This window comes from Sorex fumeus, unplaced genomic scaffold (genome assembly GCF_029834395.1).
Source record: "Sorex fumeus unplaced genomic scaffold, SorFum_2.1 ptg000126l, whole genome shotgun sequence".
Taxonomy (NCBI): Eukaryota; Metazoa; Chordata; class Mammalia; order Eulipotyphla; family Soricidae; genus Sorex; species Sorex fumeus.
This window is the reverse complement of record NW_026606183.1, coordinates 4,969,260-4,994,007: the sequence shown is the minus strand read 5'-3', so window position 1 is coordinate 4,994,007 and position 24,748 is coordinate 4,969,260. Positions and strand designations below refer to the sequence as shown.

Here is a 24,748-nt window from a genome sequence, read left to right as displayed (position 1 = left end):
CGGTTGTTCATTGATTTTCTCAAGCGGGCACTAGTAACGTCTCCATTGTAAGACTTGTTATTATTGCTTTTGGTGTATTGAATACGCCATGGGGAGCTTGCCAGGCTCTGCCATGTGGGCGGGATACTCTCTTGTATCTTGTATCTATCTTGTATCTTGTATCTCATATCTTGTATCGTGGAGAACTTGCCAGGCTCTCCAAGAGGGATGGAGGAACCGAACCTGGATTGGCCGCGTGCAAGGCAAATGCCCGACGGAGTGGTAATATAGAAAAATCACAAGTACAACTGAAGTCAGATGTTGTAAGTACTAAGAAAAATAGAACTGCGACATTAATACAATATTGTAAGCAGTCCAGCAAATATTGTGTACTTTATATACACAAAGATAGTGTGGAAGCAGTCAGGATGAGGACTGCCCTCACTAAAATCATCATATCCTAGGTGAAAGGTTCCCATTCTTGTGTTTAATTTGAATTTTCTCGTTTGCCCAAATAAAATTCCAATAAACCTAAACCTGGGCCAGAAATTAGTTGGATAATGCTCATTTATATCTTTGCTGATTCTCCTGCCACCCCTTCCTTCCCCTTGTCGCTGTGATGGTTGAGAGTGTCACTCCTTTGGCCGAGGTGCTGACACATCCCGCTGTAGTGCCCAGACATAGGAAGTTGAGGTGCTTGTTCCAGGTCATACACATTGGTTGGGGTGCTTATTCCCAGTAATGCACATTGTCACACACAGCCAGAGGTCTCAAACAGCAGTGCTGCTGGCATGGCACATGGCTGACCTTGTGTGCCACACCTGGTCAGGCGCAGGACAGGCGCTCTACAGCTGAGCCCGATTTCTGCACTTATCTTTGCCGATTGTCTGACAACTTGTCCTGCTGCTTGGAGAACAGTATTGAGACTCCAACACTAATTGGGAGTTTTCCCTGAGCCATTTTATCATTTATCATCTCAGTTCAGATCTATAAATTCTGGCCTGATGTACTTTGAAATTTAGATGTCCTTTGCATGTCTTCTTGGTGAATCTGCCCTTTGCCATTATGCGATGTCCCTCTGACTTATCTCTGACTAGAACCCCTGGTTAGCAGTTTATATTGTCAGAAGCTTATTCTAGCCATCTCAGCCTCCTTTTACTCCTTTCCTCCCAGCCTCCCTTCCTCCTTTCTCTCGATGGTGTTGTGATGACTGGGGTTTGCACATGTGGCTTCATTGTGCTGTTCACATATCTTCAGTTGTGGTGCTGACAGGCTGCAACAGGTTGTAGCACTTGCACACAGAAACTCACCGGGGTTGTTATCTGGTTGCGATGCTCACAGCTTCTTCTGGGTGTAGTGCTTGCCTTGGACCTCTCTGGGGCGTCCATCTGTGCTCCCTGGAGTACCCACACTTCTTGGTTCTGGTGGTATGGACCACAGACCGCAGAACTGCGTATGCAGTTCACACCTGCATATGCTCTGGGGACCCCTCTCACAGCATGAGGCTTCCCGTCCACTCATCCTTCAGTTCTTTGGCTTTCCTATCTCAGCCTTTCTTTGAGTTGGTCTTGCTGGCAATGAATTTCCTTAGATTTTTTTTTCCACCTGAGAATGTCTGTGTTTTGCTTTCATTCCTGAAGTTTGTTTTTTTGCCAAATGTAAAATTGTAGATTGACATCTTTCCTTTCAGCACATTAATATATTGCTCCATTGTCTTCTTAGCCTTTATGGCTTCTGATGAGAAAGTCTCAATAACTCATGTCATTGTTCTCATAGAGTGGGTTCTGTCAGAACTTGATAACTTGGCGGGGAGGAGGGTCTGTAAGTCTTATTGAAATGCCCGGCCACAAGTAAGTGATGAAAAAGCACATTGTCAGCACTTGAGAATAGAGGGAGGTTGAGTGCATGGTGATAAATTATGCAGGTAGCGATTGGAAAAGCAATCACATCTAGTAAAAAAAATAGACTCAGTGCTGAAACTTGGGATCTTGTATTTGACAGAAAGATTCACAAACTTGTAGATTGTATTATTTCCGGTTAGTGATTTAAATCACTATCCTTTAAAATAAAATTAGTTTTGTTTACTACTGTAATATATTTTTTAATAAAAAATTGGAAAAGTAGCAAATATAGTAAAAATAATGTTTTATCTTGCAGAAATTTCGGTGCATCTACTTTCAGATTTTTAGCATTCACCTTTTTGTATGCTTGTAGATATTTAAAATCATTCTGTGCATGAAATTTTGTCTGTGATCTTCATCGAACATTTTAACAAGCATTCTTTTGAATCTTATTTTTATCATAATTTATGACTTGAAGAATATAAGTATTCTTAAAGAATATAAGTATTCTATGTGTTGATGGTACACACACTTCCATTTTCTCCTATTATAATGGATTATATGAAGAATATATAATTATTAAAATTTTATATGCTTTTACATGTTTTCTTTATAGTGATGCCTTAGAAATCACCAGCCAAAAGTGCTTGTTACTAATACTTATAATTTTCTGTGAACTGTTAAAATTATGGGCTGGAGTGATAGCACAGCGGATAGGGCATTTGCCTTGCATGTGGCCCACCCAGCCGGCCCGAGTTCAATTCCTCCGCCCCTCTCAGAGAGCCTGGCAAGCTACCGAGAGTATCTCGTCCGTATGGCAAAGCCTGGCAAGCTACCCGTGATATATTCGATATGCCAAACACAGTAACAACAAGTCTCCCAATGGAGACGTTACTGGGCCTGCTCGAGCAAATTGATGAACAACGGGAGGACAGTGACAGTTAAAATGATTAAGTTTGGATCAGTCATTTGTTGAACATTTTTTTTCTAGTTTACTTTTTTTTTTGTCTTTTCATCACTGAAATTTTGTTTAAATTTTAGATATTTCTTTTTATAAGCTCACAGAATCCTTTGTAATCCAGGAAATTGGAAAATAGTGACTTTGATCTTTGTTTATACCCTTTTGTTGTTATTGTTTAAAACACTGTTTTTTTCTTGTTAAACATAAAAATTTTACTCTGTTGACTGTAATTTCAGTGATATGTCCACTTTCTGAGTGGGCATCATCATTGTCCATTCTCATGTTCTTTTTATTTTGTAATGAAAATTACAAAATGAAATTTTGAAATTACATAACTGGTGAAATTCTACTGGTTTCGGTACCCTATTGTCTCCCCTCGGCTCTGACAACTAACATTTTTTTAAAAAAATTATTTTTCAAGAGCGATAGCACAGCGGGTAGGGCATTTGCCTTGCATGCAGCCAACATGGCTGACCCGAGTTTGATTCCTCCGCCCCTCTCGGAGAGCCTGGCAAGCTACCGAGTATCTCGCCCGCATGGCAAAGCCTGGCAAGCTACCCGTGACGTATTCGATAATGCCAAACACAGTAACAAGTGTCACAATGGAGACGTTACTGGGCCCGCTCGAGCAAATTGATGAACAACGGGAGGACAGTGATACAGTGATACAGTGAGATTTTGCTCCAGGAATTCTAAAAGTTTAAATAGGGTGCTAGAGCTGGAATTAAATTTTTAACTGGATGGAGATTTGGGGGTCCGAAGGCATCTCTGCAGTGTGTTGCTCTCTTCTGAGATTTATTTGTGAGTCTCTGCATCATGGCTGTTAATGAGCTTATATGGTGCCCAGAGGCAGTTCGTGGGCATGACTGCTTGGTACCTGGAAGTACAGGGAGATGGGAGGAGGGGGTCCCATTCCTGACTCTGTGTGAGCTTGGAGGTTTCAGTCACAAACCTCACATACCAGGTTTTTCAGCGGATTCATTCTCATGCCTGACGGGCTCATCCCGAACCTGTGAAGATAGGCTGTGAGCATGGTGGCGATTGGGTTCTGGAGTTTGTGGCTGCTGGGATTCTGTTGGGGCAGGCAGAGGGACCTACCTGCCTCCCTTTAAGGTACATCAGATGAAGTCATCCTGGCGCAGGGTGAGGAGGCATCTCTTTTCTCTTCTGAGATTTATTTGTGAGTCTCCAATCATCATTTCTTTGACTGCTCTGAAAACTTTGTAAAAATGGAATTATACCCTTTTGATGTTTTTATGGACTGGGGCAATAGCACAACTGGTAGGGCGTTTGCCTTGCATTTGGCCGACCTGGGTTTGATTCCTCTGTCTCTCTCAGAGAGCCCGGCAAGCTACTGAGAGTATCTCACCTGCACAGCAGAGCCTGGCAAGCTCCCTGTGGCATATTCGATGCTGTGGCATATTCGATATGCCAAAAGCAGTAAGAAGAAGTCTCACAATGGAGACGTTACTGGTGCCCACAAGAACAAATTGATGAACAACGGGAGGACAGTGCTACAGAGCTACAGTGATCTTTTTATGACCTGCTTATTTTCCTTAATGTCCTCAGGGTTCATCCATATGTGCCCTTCTTTTGAAAGTTGAATATACTTTATTATTTGTATACATGCTACAGTTTCCTACCTAAAGGAAATTTTGTGTTCAATATCTTTTGTTACCTGTCCTTTGATAGCATGTACAATGAATCATTGCCAAATTCATCTATCAAAAGAGTGTTTCTATGTTTTAGTTTTAAGAATAATACTTCTCCAAATATTTCTTTGAAACACTGTTTCAATTCTTTTGGGTTTATATTCAGAAGTAGGATTATTGAGTCAAGTGGTAATTCTATTTAAATTTTTTGAGGAGTCTTCATACTATTTTATATAAGGCATCATACTGTTTTAAATTCTCATCTGCTGTTTTTGTCCCAGTTTTTCCACATCTTTACCAACATTGTTATTTTTTGATGAATAGCCATTTTAGTGAGTATGAGATATATAATTATTATTTTGGTTTGCACTTTCCTAATGCTTAGTAATGTTGAACATTTTTTCATGTGCACATTTGGCATTCATCTGTCTCTTTGGAGAAATGGCCATATAATTCTTTTCCCATTTTTGAATTAGATTTGTTGATTTTCTGAGTTGAGTCTTTTGAGTCCTGTACCTTATGGGTATTAATCTGTTATCATTCATGTAATTTGCAAATATTTTCTCCCATCTTGTGTATTTTCTCACAACTTCATGGGAAAAAACTTCCCTTTGATTCCACAAAATTGAAAAATTTTGTGTTCAATATCTTTTGTTACCTGTCCTTTGATAGCATGTACCATAAATCATTGCCAAATTCAATTTGTGAAGTATTTGTCCTGTTATCTCATAGGAATTTTATTGTTTTCGTGCTTATATTTTTGTCTTTAACCCATTTTGAATTAATTTTTGCACTCCATGTTAGGTATGGGTTCAGGTTTTGTTTTGTTTTGTTTTTGTGCCATTCCATATTGTGCTCAGAGTTTATTCCCAGCTTTTTGTGCCTGGCTCGAGATCATACGGGATGCCAGGGATCAAATCCAGCTTAACTATATGGAAGACCAAGTGCCTACCCACTGTCTGTTCCTGTCTGGCCCTGCATACATGATTTCTACATGTGGATATCCAGTTTTCCCAGACTGTTTGTTGAGAAGACAACCCTTGCCTTAGTAAATGGGCTTGCCTGTTATAACTTCCTTTTGTTCTATGGTAGGTACTTTTCTTCTCTCTCTCTCTCTCTCTCTCTCTCTCTCTCTCTCTCTCTCTCTCTCTCCTTTTGGGCATTATGATTTGCTGTACAGATGCTGAGAGGTTATTATGTTTGTTCCTTTACCTATTTTCAGCATGCAATTCTTTTTAAAATTTTATATTTATTTTTGTAGATTTTTTTTAATTGAACCACTGTGAGATAGATCCTTATAAAACTGTTCATGATTGATTAGGTTTCAGTCATACAGTGTTCCAACACCCATCCCCAGTGTGTATTTCCCAACACCAGTGTCCCCAGTTTCCCTCCCATCATCCTTCACCTTCTGCGCCCGCTACCCGCCTTCCTCTTCCTCCCCGCCCGACCTACTTCTATGGTAGCACTTCTCTTTCTCTTGGGCCTTGTGGTTTGCAGTACAGATACTGAAAGGTTATCGTGTATATCCCTTTACCTACTTTTAATACTCAGTTCTTGTCCAGCATAATCATTTCCATTTATTATTGTCATACTGGTTCCTTCTCTCTTACCTATTTTTTTCTATAGCACTGTAGCACTGTCCTCCCGTTGTTCATTGATTTACTTGAGTGGGCACCAGCAACGTCTCCATTGTGAGACTTGTTACTGTTTTTGGCATATCGAATATGCCACGGGGAGCTTGCCAGACTCTGTTTTTTTTTTTTAATATATACCTCAGATGAATGCAGTAATTTCATATCTGTCCCTCTCTTTCTGACTCATTTCATTCATCATGAAAGCATGATACTCTCATGTCCATCCATTTACAGGCAAATTTCATGACTTAATTTTTCCTAACAGCTGAGCATATAGTTCTTACCCAGAGTGATCATTTCCAACTATGACTGCCATAGTGGTTCTTTCTTTATCCCAACTGCCTTCTCTCTCAAGTGCTGTAGTATTTATTATATTTCTTCTTAGGTTAGCTTGGGATGTGTTACTTTCTAATTCCTTAGGTTGCTTTCTTTTTTTAAAGTTTTTACTTTTTAAAAATATGAGTGTTTATAGCTGTATACTTCTCCCCTTATTATAGTTTCTCCTGTGTGCTATGAGTTTTGGTTATATTGTATCTTCATTTTCATTATCTCTTAACTGTTTTCTAATTTTCCTTATGATTTCTTCTTTGATCCATGGTTGTTTTGTTTTCACAGTTTTCTAGTTATCTCATTGTTATTGAGTTTTTCCCCCTCTTATTATGACAGAAGAGTTGCATAATTTTCTGCTTAAATCTCCATGAATTGGGCTGGAGTGATAGCACAGTGGGTAGGGTGTTTGCCTTGCATGAGGCCGACCCAGGTTCGATTCCCAGCATCCCATATAGCCCCCTGAGCACTGTCAGGGATAATTCCTGAGTACAGGGCCAGGAGTGACCCCTGTACATCACCGGTGTGACCCAAAAAGCAAAAAAAAAACTCGATGATTTAATTTGTGGCCTCTGATACAGTGTTTTCTGTGTGTACTTGAGAAGTTTGTGTGTGCCTAAGGGTGGACTTTTGTGTGTATGTTTATTCCATCCAATTGGCTTATTGCTTTGTTTGCAACTTCTTAATTCTGTTAATTTCTACCTAGTTCTGCCCTTTATTTAAGATACAATTTTTGAATTCTGTAAACATTGATTTTATTAAATTCTTGTTACTGTATTTTAGGCAACAAATTTACAAATAGCTTTAACATTTATGGTTTTGATACACAGTTACCTCACCTTACCACCATCAAAGTGCCCCAGACCCTCCAATGAGCTCATGTTACTTTTTTTTAGTTTGGTTTAGTTTTGGGGGAGCCATACCCGACTATGCTCAGGCCTTATTCCTGGCTTTGCGCTCCGGGATCACTTCTAGCAGGGCTTGAGGGACCATATGTGATGCTGGGAATTGAACTTGAGTTAGATTTGTGCAAGGTGAGTGCCTTTCCTGCTGTACTGTTGCTCCAATCTGCTTATCATACTCTCTCTGTTCACTTCTTCACCTCTCCTTGAGATTATCCCATTTAGTAATCTCAGTTTTGTATCCAACTGTTTGTCAATATTATTCCCTTGTTTCGTTTACAGATGAGTGAGATCATCTGGTTATTTGTCCTTCTTCTTCTAACTTCTTCCACTTAACATGATACTTGCATGTTAAGTATCCATTTATGTTGCAGTGAGCTGCAAAATTTCATCTTTTCTTTCAGATGCCTAGTGTTCCGCTGTCCCGTAGCTCCTTTATCTATTTGTCTATCATTGGACATTTGAGTTGTTTTCATATCATGGCAATTGTTAAATGCTGCAAAGAACATAGGTGTGCATAGATCTTTCTGAATTAATATGTTTGTGTTTGGAATGCAGATACCAAAAAATGAAATCACTGGGTCATATGGAAGTTCTTTGTTCATTTCATGGGGTGGGGATCGAACCGGGTGGCTGTGTGCAAGGCAAGTGCCTTACCCACTGTACCATCTCTCTGACCATCATATGGAAGTTTTGTTCCTACTTTTTAGAGACATCTCCATGTTTTTGTCCATAGAGGCAAAAAGGATTCCTTTTCTACCATATCCCTTCCAATACTGGTTGTTTCCAGTTTGTTGTTTTTCCTTAGGAAACCAACTGGGTGGTGCTTAGGACCTACTCTTGGCAAGACCGTATGTGCTGCTGGGGATGGAACCTGCATCAGCTGGGTGCAAGGCAAGCTTCCTCCCCTATACTAAGTGTATAAAAGTCTGGGACCACCTATGCTAAGTGGTCCCAGACTTTCTGATGTTAATCATTCTTTATGGTGTGAGATGATATTTCATTTTTATTTTCATTTCCCTGGTGATAAATGTTGATGAACACTTTATCGTTCGCCTACTAGTCTTCCATATATCCTCCTAGGGAAGTTTCTGTTCCTCTCCTTTCCCATTTATTGATTTTTTTTGTTGTTGTTGAGCTTTGTGGTGTTTTATGTATCTTGAACATTAGCCCTTTGATGAATGATGTGTAAATATTTTTACCCTATCAGTAGGGTGTCTTTTATTTTTAGCCTGGAATTCTATTACTGTAAAAGATTTTTTTTAAATTCTTTCACTTGAGTGCTCTGTTTATTTATTTATTTTATAAATGTTTCATATTTATGTAAGTGTGTATAGTTATAAAACTCACAAATTGACTTGTTTACCAATGTATAACATCCTAATGACTTTTTTAAAAAGTCATTTTGTCTATGTTTCTATTGCCAATACAGCCCTCTTTTGGCTGCTATCTTCATATAATACCATTTCCTACTCTTTAAAATTTAAACACACTGTGTCTTTGGATTCAAAATTATTATCTTATAGATATTAGAGTTGGGTCAAGTGTTTTGTTCATTCTGCCTATTTTTGTCTTTTGGTAGAAAAGTTTAATCCATTTGCACTTGAAGTAAAAACTTACAGGAGGATTAATAACTGGCATTACCTTATTCATTGTCCTCTTTTGTACTTAATTTCCTGTATGCTAATTTTGTGTTTATTACTTATTGTTGTGAAGTACTTAAATTTCTCAAGGTCCTATTTTGTGTATATGCAGTTATAGCTCTTTTCTTCATTCCTGCATAGCTATTTTTTTTGTGATTACTGTAGGAGTTACATTAAATACATAAAGTTGTAGCATTCAAGTTTAATTGTCTTAATTTTGCTAACACACAAAAGCTCTACCTTTGTATAATTCTTCTGTCAGGTGAAGTAAAAAAATACGTGAGGCAGTATTTCTAAGGTACATGGAGGAATAAAGATCTCATTTTGTCCCAGTATGACTATGTTTATAATTGTTAAGGGTTACTAAATTAGTTTTGAATTATTTTTGCTCGTGAACATGAAATAAACATTGAAATCAGGGTTTAGCAGGGTATTGTGAATTGGCCAAATAGTGACTTTATTTTGGCTTGTAGATATAGTCAATATTGTTAATTCTCTACCCTTCATGTAAATACAGCCATAAATAATAAGTAACAAAAATGGTGCCAATATTGTAATGAATCTAGAGTTAGGAAAATAGGCAATATTGGATTTGGACCATGGACTGTAGCCGATCAGCCTTTATGCTGAATTTTAAGAGTCTGAAAATTTGCCCTACTTGGATACTAACAAGTTACTCTGTCTTGTTTATATGATTGTTGGCAGAAGACACAAATTATTATTTAATAATTACAGTAACTTGAATAGCATCATTTTCTCTGGTTCCTGACCCCAGTCAGAGGGCTAGAAACACCTGCACATATATATTTCTTTGTTTTGTTTTGGGTCACACCCAGAAGTTCTCAGAGCTTACTCCTGTTTGGCACTCCTGGTTGGCATGGGGGACCATATGGGATGCCAGAGATTGAATCTGGGCTGGCTGTGTGCAAGGCAACTACCCAACCTCAACATCGTACTATTGTTGTGGCCCTTCAAGGATATTGTTGAAGAAAGAGTCAGGGTCTCTGCTTCCAACTCATTATGGGAGAGTCCCATAAAAGATTATTCCTGGACACCTAATCTCAACCCCAAGCCCCCATGTAAATCAATATCCACTTAACCTATCTATATGTAGTATATCCATTTATCAACCTAGTGACCATCATTCTAGTGATAGCAGTATTGACCATCATACTGACGATCCTAGTGATGGTCACCTTAGTGATCATGACCATATGATCCTAGTGATGGTCACCCTAGTGATACTGACCATCATAGTGATGATCCTAGCGACACCGACCATCATAATGGTGATTCTACTGATGATCGCCCTAGTGATACTGACCATCACCATGATGAACCTAGTGATGATCGCCCTAGTAATACTATCACTGTAGTGATCCTAGTGATGGTCACCCTAGTGATACCATCATAGTGGTGATCCTTGTGATGTTCACCCTAGTGATATTGACCATCACAGTGATGATCCTGTGATTATCCCCTAATGACACTGGCCGTCATAGTGGTGATCCTTGTTATGGTTACCGAAGTGATAGTGACCGTTACAGTGCTGATCCTAGTGATGATCACCTTAGTGATACTGACCATTATAGTGATGATTACCCTAGTGATACTGACCATCACAGTAATGATCCTGGGATGATCCCCTAATGACATTGACCATCATAGTGATGATCCTTGTGATGATCACTCTAGTGATACTGACCATCACCATGATGAGCCTAGTGATGATCACCTTAGTAATACTGACCATCACTGTGGTGATCCCAGTGATGGTCATCCTAGTGATACTGACCATCATAGTGATGATCCTAGTGATGATCACCCTAGTGATACTGACCATATAGTGATGATTACCCTAGTGATACTGACCATCACAGTGATGATCCTGTGATGATCCCCTAATGACACTGACCATCATAGTGGTGATCCTAGTGATGGTCACTCTAGCGATAGTGACCATCACAGTGGTGATCCTAGTGATGATCAGCCTCGCGACCTGCTAGTGATGATCACGTTATTGATAGTGATAATGACTGTCATAGTGACGGTCCTGGTGACAGTCATTCTAGTGATCATGATCACAATGATACTCCCAGTCATGGTCATCCTTTTGGTATCACCCTGCTAGGCTAGAGTTGTAATTTTGCAGGCTTTAATTTATCTCATGAACAAGAATTCACAGATGTTTCTGTGTTTATAAATTTTCCCTGTAGATGCATAACAATTTGTTAGCATGCATTACTCTATTTTTTTTCTGCTTACCTACTTACATTTATTTGTCCTTCACAATTTAACATTTTTTTTCGTTTTTAAACTTTTTATTAATTTTTTAAAATTTTTATTAGTGAAACATCATGAGGTACAGTTGTAAACTTACAAATTTTTGTGCTTGGGTTTCAGTTATACAATGATCAAGTACCTGTCTTGACACAGTGGCATAAATTCTTTTTGGCTGTTCCTCGGGTGGAGCAATAGCACAGCTGTAGGGCATTTGTCTTGCGTTCAGCCAGCCAGGCCGAGCCGGTTTTGATTTCTCCGCCCCTCTCGGAGAGCCCAGCAAGCTACCGAGAGTATTTCGCCCGCACGGCAAAGCCTGGCAAGCTACCCGTGATGTATTCAATATGCCAAACACAGTAACAAGTTCCAAAATGAAGACGTTACTGGGCCCGCTTGAGCAAATCAATGAACAACGGGAGGACAGTGTTTGTATGTTTGGCCTGTTCCTCACACAACTCTAAATCAGAGAAACAAACAGAAAAGCAGACATTTAAGTATCCTCACCTAGAAATTTAGACTATGCCACTCAAGCAGCCTGCCCTGGGAAGCAGGCTGCCTTGGAAGTCCACTTCTTCGCTGAGGGAATCCCACTGCATCAGCCTGGAGAAACCCCTTTCGTTACCCCTCAGATTGCACCAGCGGAGACTCCAAAAATTAACATGAAAATTATAGCACATAAAATTAGTTCAGGACCTGCATTTTCAACTTAAATGATATGCTTGCTAATATTAAAGAGTTAAATAGAACCTAGCATTTTCTAATGTAACAAAGATTGTATAGGAAGTGGTTAAAAAAAAAAAAAGACAAAAGAAATCATCTGTCATACCAAGAACCAAAAAGAATCACAACTTGAACAAAAAAAGATAATGAACTGACACAAGCACCAGATGAATCTGTGGTAGAATAATCTGACAAGGATTTTAAAACAGCTCTCATAAAAATGCTTCAGTAGTCAGTTACAAATTCTCTTGAAACAAATGGAAAAAAATCTCAGCAAAGAAATAGAAGTTATAAAAATACCAAGAGGGAATTAAGAAGTAACATGAAAAATAGATTGGTAGAATGGCTCATAGTAGAATGGTATAGAAGTCAGAAGATAGAATCAGTGACCTTACCAGATCAACAGAATGATCTCTTAATTATTCGCAATACAATTGACAAATTTATAAATCTGAGCAACCACTGTCACTGTCCTCCTATTGTTCATCAATTTGCTCGAGCAGGCCCAGTAACATCTCCATTGTGACTGTTGTTACTGTGTTTGGCATATCGAATATGTCACGGGGATCTTGCCAGGCTTTGCCGTGGGGGCAAGATACTCTCAGTAGCTTGCCAGGCTCTCTGAGAAGGATGGAGGAATCGAACTCAGGTTGGCCATGTTGGCTGTGTGTGAGGCAAGCGCCCTACCTTCTGTGCTATCACTCCAGCCTGAAATCTGAGCAATAGAGAAGACAGCTCCAAGTGGTAAGACCTAAGAGATCCATGCCAAGGCATTAATTTATAATAATGACCTTATTGTTACAATGGAATAAATTCTTGGGTTCCCCAGAAAATCAAATTCTTCTTCTCCGGAACTTACCTCTTTCCATTGACATACCAAATGTTTATATATATATTCTCTGGAAAAGAACAGACCACTAGCTGAAGACTTGTCTTTTGTAAGGATAAAAGATGGACAATATGAGGAAGAGAGACAGAGATATGATCTTTCAAGAACCCACCATGGCCTTTTGACTTTAGCAGGGAGGGCAAACTTGTCTGGGGACTAAAATTCTTGACCTGAACCAAAAATTTGAGACTCCATCCCTCCCCAAAAACCTAGCTCTGAAAACCAGTAAGTCCAGTGGGCTCTGGGGAATGGAAACTTTTCAAAGGTTGCAAACACAGAACTGGAACTCTTGCATTGGGAACTCAGAATAGAGGTGAGAGAAATGAATGAGATTTGTGTATTGAGCTGGGATTGCTGCCAGAATGGAGGACAAGTATAAGGAAGTGGGTGTCTGTTAGGAAGAATGTGCTGGTAGTTCTTACGTTTTCCCCCACCTTGTTGGTAAAGGATGTATGCAGAGGTGGCACATCCTTGCTGAATTGCTTGACCAGCAGAGTGAGCAGATAAGGAGATAACTGGTTGAAGCAGATCAAGCTGAAGTCATGGTGATGATGGTCTTGTCCTCCACACCCACCTGGGATTCATTGACCACAGCTTCTGCATTCCTTAATCCAGTGGGTGTGTACTGGATTGTCCTTGTTCCTCCACAGGGAGTTTAAGGTTCATTGAGCTACTCCCACAACAGTGCCCAGTTCCATCAAGCAAGAATAATCCTATATTGCTTTTCTCTTTCCTTTATGTCATTTGCATGGTTTATTTAGCAATGTCTTTTTTTTTTTTTTGCTTTTTGGGTCACACCCAGCGATGCACAGGGGTTACTCCTGGCGGTGCTTGGGGAACCATATGGGATGCTGGGAATCGAACCTGGGTCGGTCGCCAGTCGCGTGCAAGGCAAACGCCCTACCCGCTGTGCTATTGCTCCAGCCCCAGCAATGTCCTTTTTTGTATAGACACAGGAAGGCAGTTCATGCCATGCTTTGTAACATGGGAGTTAATTGACTCCAAAATAATATTTATTCCTGGGCATCCATATTTACTTGACTTAGCCTCAGTTGCCCTTAGTTCCTAGCACTCCAAAAGCAGGGTCCTGACAAAGGGACTGGATGGGCCCCAGGGCAAGCTATAAGCTACCCTGGCATCAAAAAAAGACAAGATAAGCACCATAAGTATAATAAGTTAAAAGCATGGTCATGGAACAAACTCTGTCATGACCCAAAAGGAAGTAATTGAATAAGGACCCTACTGGGTTAGGAAAGGCTAACCTGGTCTGAGGGCTGTGGTCTGGAATATAGGGAGATGTCTCCAGGAAGAGCCAACCTTTAAGCTTAACACCATGAGGTACAGTTGTAGACTTAACAATTTTTTTTATTAAATTTGTTTATTTATTTTGAATACCCATCCCTCCACCAGTAACCATTTCCCACCCCCACGGTTCCCAGTAACCCTCTCACCCCCCATTCCATCCCCATCCCACCCTGCCTCTGTGGCAGGGCATTCCCTTTTGTTCTCTCTTTCCTATTCGGTGTTTTGGTTTGTAAAAGAGTTAAGACTGATTTTCAGGGAGAAACGGAGAATTTACTTTCCATTGACCACTTTATATATGAGACGATGTCGCACGGCCGTGTAAGTGACCGCGCGGTTTGCAGTAAGAGTCCTGGTTCCTGCATAAGTGAGCTATGCTTGTAGAGGCTTTTGGTCACCGGGTTCCCTCCATTTAACAAATTTTTGTGCTTGGGTTTCAATTATACAGTGATTGAGTACCCATCCCTCCATCAGTGCCCATCCCTCCACCAGTGCCCATTCTCTACCACCACTGATCCCAGTATCCCTCTCCCCCCCATCCCACCCTGCCTCTGTGGCAGGGCATTCCCTTTTGTTCTCTCTCTCCTTTTGTAGCCCTGAAATTTTAGAAAGTGCCACATTCTAGGCTCTTTCAGGGTCAGGAATGACACCCATCAATGTTACTGGATTTTGGTATATCGAATATGCCACGAGGAGTTTGCCAGACTCTGCCGTGCAGACAGGATACACCCGGTAACCTGCTGGGTTTTCCAAGAGTAAGAACTAGATAATAAGAGTTTGCAGCTGTGCGCTTCCCAGAGTGAGACTCATTAAAAAAGAGAGAAGGATCAAATTTAAAAAAAGGAAAAAAAAAAGAAAATTATAAGGGAAATCACAGAAATGAAAAGGATTATGATAAGATTATTGTGAATATCCATTTGCCAAGAAATTAGATAACCTTGAAGAGATGGATAAAGTCTTAGAATCATACTACCTTTTAATGCTAAGGAAGAAATAGAACATTCTGAATAGACTGATAACTAGTAAAAACACTGAACAATAATTATAAACCTCCCCCAAATTGAAAATCTAGCATATTTAGTGTCCTGAAATTCTCCCAAACACTAAAGAAGGTAAAGAGGATTTTTTTTTTCTTTTTGGGTCACACCTGGTGATGCACAGGGGTTACTCCTGGCTCTGCACTCAGGAATTAGCCCTGGTGGTGCTCAGGGGACCATATAGGATGTTGGGAATCGAACCCGGGTTGGCCGCGTTCAAGGCAAACGCCTTACCCGCTGTGCTATCGCTCCAGCCCCTCAAAGAAGGTTTATTACCTATTATTCTCAAACTGCTCCAAAAAATTGAAGAGGAGGTTTGCTTTCAAACTCATTTGAGAGGCCAGTATTAACCTGATACCAAAATTAAATAAGTATATTAAAAAAGCAAGAACAACAAGTGAAAATTTGTCAGTGTCTGTGATCAACATTGGTGTAAAAAAGCCTCTACAAAATACTAGCAAATTGAATTCAACAAACGTTATAAAGGCTCATAAGCCATGATCAAGTGAGATTTATCTGTGGGATGTAAGAATAATTTAACATATGGAAATCAGTTGATACGATACACCACATTGGCAAAATGAAGGATAACATTGTCATAATATTAAAACATAACACAATTGGATAAGGTATAGCACCCACTTATGATAAAAATCCCAATCAAATGGGAATAGAAAGAAAATATTGTAGCATCTTAAAGGGCATGAGGAAAACTAGCAATCATTCTCAATGGTGAAAACCTAAAGCTTCTCTTCAGGAACAGGACAAAGATAATCTCATTACTGTTACTCAACTTAATATTAGAAGTCCTAGTTTTCTAGTGCAGTTAGTCTAGAAAAAGAAATAAAAGGTATCTCAAATGGAAAGGAAGAAATAAAACTGTCAGTATTTGTGATGACATGAGTTTATGTATAGAAAAGCCTAGACTCCACTGAAAAAACTATTAGCAGTATTAAGTGAATATAAAAACTTTCAGACTAGAAGATTAAAGTGCAGAAATCTGTTGCATTTCTATATGCAAACAATGAACCAGCAGGAAGAGAAATGAAAAGAGTAATCTATTTTCAACCTCATTATAAAAAAAAACCATAAGGAACTATGTGTGGAAAACTGTAAGACTTTGTATGAAATTAAAGGCACAAAGGAATGCAAAGATACTCCTTTCTTATGGATTAGAAGAAATGATTGTTTAAATGGCCATTTTACTAAAGCAGTGTACAGATTTAGTGCAGTTGCCATCTAAACTCTTTGGACATTCATTAAAAAACTAGAACAAAAAAGGTCAGATTTGTATGAAACCACAAAAGATTTCAATTAGTCAAAGCAATTCTAATAACACAAGTGAAGAAAATGAAATTATTATACTCCCCAACTTCATACTCTATTTCAAGTGAGAGCATGGAATTTTAATAAAACACATACAAATCAATGGAACAGAATCAAGAGCCCAGAAATCAACTCACAGATATTTGGACAACTAATTTATGGCAAATGAGCTAAATTCATCCAGTGGAGAAAAGAAAATCTTTTCTATAAATGACTCTGGAAAAATTGGATTGCTGCAACCAAAAGAACATTCACATGAGAGCAAGATTTCTTAATCATGACCTCTGTTTTTGCTTGAGAAGTTTTTATATGACCAAGGGCATATAAAATAGGTATAAAGCAAAACATTTACTGATAATAAATCATTAATGTATTTTGAAACAAAATTTTGTCACCTTCACATTCAGTTACAGAATCCCCAGATGAGATGTGACCCAGAGTTTAAGAAACTCTGAAGTAGCCCACTATTTTAGCCTAATATACAAAAATGAATGGAAAGTAGATTCAAGATTTGGATTAAGACCTGAAATTAAAATACAAAGATTTTGTAACTGGGAGGGAGAAAAAGGATCTCTTTGGGACCTCACTGACCTTGTGGCGGCCACCTGTCCTGGATAGGCACAACAGATGTTAGTGAAAAATTAGATTTAAAAAATACACAGAATGAAACGTAAGTAGTAAACTCTGTGGCATCAGTTGTAGCAATGTCTCTGTGGATTTGATTTAAACCATCAGGAAACATACAGCGAAAGAGCCAAGCCGTAAAAAAGAAAGATCACCAGGTGCTTGTCTTTTGTTGGCTACTGCTTCACTCTACATGAAGTGATCTCACGTATCTGTGGGATATAAGTACGGTATGGGGAAATGAGGTGTAGTAAAAGGCGGATGCCTAGATCACCCTTGACCCCAGTGTTTAGAGAGGAGACAGAGAAGGAAAGAAATCGGGGGGATTGGGGGAAAAAGGAGAGAATGAGGAATAAGGGGTGAACAGCGTCAGGGCTTCCATTATACCAGTGATCTGAGTGAGGGCTATACCATCTCTCCACAACACAGATTCAGCAGAACTGAAAACATGAGGCCTAGGTGGCAACCACTTTGTAATGTGCCTGTGAGGTTGGCAGGCGGTTATGGGGTGGGGTTGGTATGGGAGGGAATCTGGGACCACTGGTGGAGGGATTGGTGTTGAAATCTTACATGCCTAAAACTCAACTACCTTTGTACCTTTGTAAATCGTGGCTCTTAAAAAAACCCCCAAGATTACCGACTGAATTTACAAGTCCCAGCAATAGCACAGTGGTAGGGCATTTGCCTTGTGCACAGCAAGCCCGGAAGAGCCAGGTTCAATTCCTTCGCTGCTCTCGGAGAGTCCGGCAAGCTACCGAGAGTATCTTGCCTGCACGGTAAAGCTTGGCAGGCTACCGTGAGGTATTCAATATGCCAAACACAGTAACAAGAAATCTCAAAATGGAGATGTTACTGGGCCCGCTCGAGCAAATCGGTGAACAATGGGAAGACAGTGACAGTGACAGTGATATCTCACAAGGTACCAATATTTAAAACACATGAGGATCTTAACAATAAAATAAGCAACCCCCCCCCCCAAAAAAAAAAAAGCAACCCAATTGAAATGGGCAGATGATCCAAACAGGCATCTTTCCAAAGAAGGTATCCAAATAAGGACAGTAATTTGCGTTCAGTCCCTAGGCTCCCCCACCCTGCTCCCTCCACTGCCAGACCCCTACTAAAGATAGGGGTCCAGATAGCCAACAGGCACAGAAAAAAGATGCTTATAATTACTATTAGGAAAATGCAAACCAAAATCACACCTGTTAGAAAAAAACAGATACAGCAAGTATTCTCAAAGATGTAGAAACAAAGAAGTTTTGTACACTGTTGGTAGTAATGTAAATTGGTATCCACCATTGGGAAAAAACAAAACAAAACATGGGCATTCTAAAAACATCAAGAATAGAAATACCATATGACCCAACTAATTTCATTTCTGGGTAATTATCCAAATAAAATAAAAATTCTAACTTGGAAAAATATATGCCACCTCTATATTTATTTAGTCCAGCATGAGAGTATTTGCAATATCCAAGAAATAGAAAGAACAAGTATCCATTGAGAATACTGGTTAAAGGTAGGTGTGTGTGTGTGTGTGTGTGTGTGTGTACATATACAGTGGAATATTGCCTAACTTTAAAAAAATATTAAATTTGCCATTTTGATAGCTTGGATGCAGCTTAGCAGTATTAGGATAAGTGAAGTCAGAGAAGGACAAAAGTACATGATTTCACTCATGGAGTATGAAGAAACAAACAGAACGTATGGGTAGTTTGCAGAGGGAAAGAGGTTTTGAGGTGGGTGAAAAAGTTTAAGGTACTAGAACTTAAACTTTGTGGGGGTTGAAAGAGAGGGGTGCCGGGGTCTCTCTGGGAGGGAGGTGATTACACTGGCAATGGGAGTGGTGTTGGAATTGTGCTCTTGGGAAACCATCATTAGCAGTTTTGTAAATCACAGGACCTCAATTAATCAAAAACAATAAGGAAGGAAGGAGCTGTCCTCCCATTTTTCAACAATTTGCTCGAGCGGGCCCAGTAACGTCTTCATTGTGAGACTTCTTGTTACTGTGTTTGGCATATTGAATACTCTCGGTAGCTTGCCGGGCTCTCCGAGAGGGGCAGAAGAATCGAACCTGGCTCGGCCAGGTTGACTGCACGCAAGGCAAATGCCCTACTGCTGTCCCCGAATTCTGGTTCTACTTTAAGGCATTAACTGTAATGCTTGTAATTTGTGATTTCTCTGAGTCTTAATGTCTACATCTGTGAACAAAACATGAAATTAGAGTATAAAGACCCATCCTTATACTTCCTAAATGCTTAGTTCTAAGAGTCCAAGCATTTAGGAAGAACAGTCGCTCTCAGGGTGATTCTAGTGAGACTCTCTGTAGAACAGACTGGGATGGGTGTTTTGGCTGTGTTTCTGTTCAGTACCTATAAGGTAAGGTGTTTTGTTTCTGATATGGTGGTTTTAAGTAACAGCCAGAGATGTAATAAATGGTGCCCAAGTATTCAAATTTAAAAAATGGTAATCTGTTTGGCTATATACCTCCCTGAATGCTTCTGATCTCATCTAAAAAGTGGTAATCTTTTTGAGTAATAAAGTGAAAGGACATAAATTACATGGAGACAGATGGAACTAGATTTTTGGTAGTGATTGATTATGATGTGGTTTGCACAGGTGTTGAATTCTAATGCTCTATACCTGAAACCTAGATAACAAACCATTTAACCTAATAAACATTTATATGTAGCAATAATGCTTTTAAGGGATTACACAATTCCTAGTGGAAACAGAGCCTGAGATCTGGCTGATAGAATAGTGTTCCTAGAATACCATGGGGGAAGGAGTAAAGGAGTCAGGAGGAAGGGGCTTTGGGACAGTGATGGAGAGAATAGTCTTGAAATATGCTAGAGATAATATATTAACATGAATTTGCCATCAGATTTATTTTTTATTTTATTATTATTATTATTATTATTATTGTTTTGCTTTTGGGTCACACCTGGCAATGCACAAGAGTTACTTCTGGTTCACGCATGCAGGAATTACTCCTGATGGTGCTCAGGGGACCATATGGGATACTGCGAATCGAACCTGGGTCGGCCGTGTGCAAGACATATGCTCTACCCACTGTGCTATCCCTCTAGTTCCCTGCCATCAGATTTATTATCTAAAACTATGTAGGACAGTTAGAAGTGGCACCGTATTTTTCATTATTTTTCAAGAATGAGGACTAAAAGACATTACCAGATGAATGAAAACTGTAACAATTTTTTTTATAATTAAGCTGCTGCTAAAGTTTTTTCAAATCTCATGAAGTGATAGAAGAAAGATTCTTGGGGTTCCATGAAGGAAACAAGGATGATATAAATGATAAATGATACAAACAAGCAGAAGTAAATGTACACATAATAGATGATCATTTTCCTCATGGATTTATTCATCATATATATTACTGAAACAAATATAACACCCTGTGAAAATTAAACAATGCTATTTAATGGAATACTAAAGGAATCTGAGTGGAAATTACATTTCCACTCTATACTTGAAGTATTAAATGTTGATGTCAGATGACTGTGATTAAAACATGTATGTGTATTGTAATATCCAGACCAACTATGACAAAAACTATGAAAAGATACGCAGAAAAGCACAGGATAAAAATGGAATCGTAGAAATGTTCAAGTGACCTACAAGAAACAAGATAGAAATAGCTGGAGGACCTGAGAGAGCACAGTAGGTCAGGTGCTCGGAGAGCACTTGGCTGATGCAGGTGTGATCGCTGACACCATGTCTGCCCCTCAGGAGAGAGCCCTGAGCCCGAAGGCAGGAGTAAGCTCTGAGCACTGCCAGCTGAGGCACAAAAACCAAAGGGAGGGAGGAGATAACTGGAATAAAGACCAGAGTGAAATTGAAATGTAAATTTAAATGTGACAAATGCTAGAGTTTCCCGAGAGAAGGAAGACTAAAAACTGAGATGAAGAGAAGGACTTGAGGGAAAGACTGGAGTCTAAAAACGATGGAATACTAAAGGAATCTGAGTGGAAATCACATGACTGAAATTGAGATGGGGGATTAAGACTTGTGGGAGAGACCAGAGACAAGGGAAGAGAGAGGCTAGAGAGGACAGAGAGAGGCTGGAAGACGAGAAATGCCAGGTTCAGACTGGGCTGGTTGTAAGATGTACAGGAGAGTTGCTGAAGAGAGAATTGTTGAAGATGCCGAGGTGAAGACGAGAGGACAGGAGCACAGCAGGTAGGGCGTTTGCCTTGCACGCGGCCGACCTGGGTTCGATTCCTCCATCCCTCTCGGAGAGCCCGGCAAGCTACTGAGAGTATTCCGCCTGCAGGGCAGAGCCTGGCAAACTCCCCATATGCCAAAAACAGTAACAAGTCTCACGATGGAGACGTTACTGGTGCCCGCTCGAGCAAATTGATGAACAACAGGAAGACAGTGCTACAGTGCTACTAGAGTTTCCCAGAGTGAATTTAAGGAAGTTGGGAATGTGGCTCCAGTGATAGTGCACATGCTTTGTACATGTGAGGCTCTGGGTTTGTTCCTCAGCACTGCCAAAGATTAGAAAAAGACTTATATACATAATTTTTACAGGAAACATGTTAAATGTATAATTTTTATAAGAAACTCATGCAGTGACATAGTTTGGTTAAGTAGTATAAGTGAAAATATGTATGTACCCTGCAAAGGGTAATCCAACGAAAGCTGGGGTACCTGTATTAATTTTCAGATTAGGGAGACTGGGGCTGGAGAGATAGCATAGCAGGGAGGGGGCTTGCCTTGCACATGCCTGTCCTGGTTTGGTCCCGGCATCCCATATGGTCCCCCAACACCTGCAGGATATTTACTGAATGCAGAGCCTGTTACCCTGAGCATCCCAGGATGTTATTCGTCGATTGCCTCGAGCAGGCCCCAGTAACGTCTCTTTCATCCTAGCCCTGAGATTATATTCAAGGCTCTTTAGGAGAATGAGACCCATCATTGTTACTGGTATTTGGCATATTTGGTACGCCACGGGGAGTTTGCCAGACTCTGCCCTGTGGGCAGGCTACATTCGATAGCCTGCAAGTTTGTCCAAAGTAGGAATGGGACAATATTCTGATTCGCGGCCGCGCGGTTCCGGGATCTGGATTTTATAGTCTCTGAGTCTTGGCCGCTGATGGGATTACACGGCGCCAGGGGGCCAGGTGGTGGGTGTGACCCCCGCCTACTGGAATTTGGAGGATCTGGGTGGAAGATGCTCGACTCCAATCCGAGTAGGTTTGGAGGTCTCGGCCCCAGAACCCGCGTGGCTTTGTCCCTCTGCCAGTACCTTCATGTGTGCGGAGAGTGGTCTCAGCATGGTGGTGGCTGGTCCTGGACCAGGTCTTCAGCTGCTGGAGCCCTGGTCGGGGCGGGGAGGAAAGCTCAACCCGCTCCCCTCCAAGGGGCCCCAGGAAGGAACACCCAGGCGCGGGGGCAGAAGACTGCACTGTTCTCGTCCCAGGATGTAGTCCCAAAAAATAAAACACCTAATGTATAAATTGAATTTTATCATAGTTATATATGTGTAGCAATGTAATATACAAGGGTTTGGTAGTCTCCGTGACTTCACGCATCCGGTGGGGTAGATTCCTAGGAGCATGCCCTTGCACCCTATGTTAGGGGGAACAGGTATATTTTACACTGACATATGTGTTTGTATGTGTATATATGTTTATGTGTAGACTGGGCTATCCATATTATCGCCCTGTTAATGTTGCTGTTAATTTCATCAATTTCAGAATTACTTAACACTCAGAATCTGTTCCATTGGGCTGCCTCCTCTGTTTCACCTTCCTGGGCCATCTCTCCATAGCATTCTCGCGGTTTTCCATTTTACCAAATCAAGCCCATCTTCCACAGAGCTCCTTCCGATGAGAATTTAAAAAGCTTGTTATTATTGTGTGATCTCAGCCCTGATGATCTTCAGTATTTCTTCACATTACCCATTCTAACCACTGTGATTTTCCACTTACGCATTAGTATTCTTAAAATAGTGTTTCTCTATACCTGCTGCTCCTCTCAGCAGACTCCCATTCGACCATTCACCTGGTATAGAATCCGCTGCATGGCGCATGCCTGTCTCCCACCACCCAAAGCAGAGGTACTCTCCTATAATAGGCTGCCCATTTTCTAGAAGCCGGTCACATCGACTCCTTGGCTTTGTGTATGATTGTACTAATATTATATGAAGCAGTTGGTTGCATTTGAAAATGAAAGTATCAGTTATCCTCCCTGCAGAGTTTTCAGAGTTAGTGAATTTCATTGGTTTCTAGAAAATCCCAAAGCATGGACAAGACACTATATAATACTACAGTATTAATTTTCTGCATCATGTAGGCCACTACTAGGGGTATTTATAATTAGAGTTATAAGGGATGTTGTTTCTTCTTTAAAAAATGCCCCTGGTATTCTGTTTCTGTGCTGTAAATTGTCATTTGTTTTTCACTCTGTAGTCTATGCTCCGAGGGAGAGGAGGTTGCTATAAACATACATTCTATGGCATTGAAAGTCATCGCTGCATGGAGACCACCCCAAGCCTGGCTTGTGCAAATAAATGTGTCTTCTGTTGGCGGTAAGTAAATGCATTCCTAGTGGCCAAACATGTCTTGATTGGCAGTAATCAGCTGCTGCCAACACTGCACTCACACTTAAAGGCTTCTCAATTGCTGTTTCTGTAATTAAGCCCCCTTTCCATCTCTAATATGTATTTATGTATTTGTTTGTTTTCTTTATTGACTAGTTTCACCAGGGGGCTGTCAATTATTTAGTTCTTTTAAAGGACCTACAGTTTAACTTTGGGAATTTTCTCATTATATCTTTGTTTACTTGTTCAGTAATCTACTATTCCTGCCCCCCCCCCCCCCCCGTTCTCTTTCTAACTTTAATGGGGCCACAGATTTTTTTAAAGTCTAATTATAAAATTTTCTCTTACATACTTCTTTAGCTACATTCCATACATTTTGACTAAATTATAAATATTTTTAAATTTCTGGGGCTGGAGCGATAGCACAGTGGGTAGAGCATTTGCCTTGCACGTGGCCGACCCGTGTTCGATTCCCAGCACTCCATATGGTCCCCCATGCACCGCCAGGAGTAATTCCTGAATGCAGAGCCAGGAGTAACCCCTGTGTATCACAGAGTGTGGCCGAAAAAGCAAAAAAATTAAATAAATTTCTATATGATCTTCTTGTAATTTGTGGAAAGGACTTGAAGGATCTTGAAAAACTACATAGGATTAGGGTTTTTTTTAAAAATTATGTTTATGTAATTTACTCTGAACGAAATTATTATTGTACACATTTTTTAATTGAGGTTGTTTAAAATTTGTTACAAAAGACTTATGCCAATTATGTGAACAGGTTTTTAAAATCTGTTGAGGCTTACGAGGCAAATGTAGGGTGACAAAAAGGCAGTAACAACCTATTGTTACTGATGATTTGTTTTATCATTATTTAGTATCTCCTATTTATCCATAATGATGATTTTGCCCTAAAGTCTGTGTTAGCAGATACTAATAAAAGTTTCCTAGAGTATTTGGGCCAGAAAGATAACTCATGCTTTGCACGAGTGGAGCCCCAGGTCTGATGTCCAGCATCACAGGGTCTTCTGAACACTCTTAGAAACAACCTCAGAGCACCAAGCAA

General features: G+C 40.1%; 1 protein-coding gene across 2 annotated transcripts in view; it reads left to right on the top strand.

The window, feature by feature from the left end:
• Positions 1 to 24,748, top strand: part of LOC130044980 (S-adenosyl-L-methionine-dependent tRNA 4-demethylwyosine synthase TYW1-like) — a 238,123-nt gene that overhangs the window by 61,993 nt on the left and 151,382 nt on the right. For both annotated transcript variants that reach the window (XM_056137665.1, XM_056137666.1), the window contains one exon: positions 23,558 to 23,676. In XM_056137665.1, coding sequence (XP_055993640.1) covers positions 23,558 to 23,676 — 119 coding nt within the window. The remainder of the gene's footprint in view (positions 1 to 23,557; positions 23,677 to 24,748) is intronic.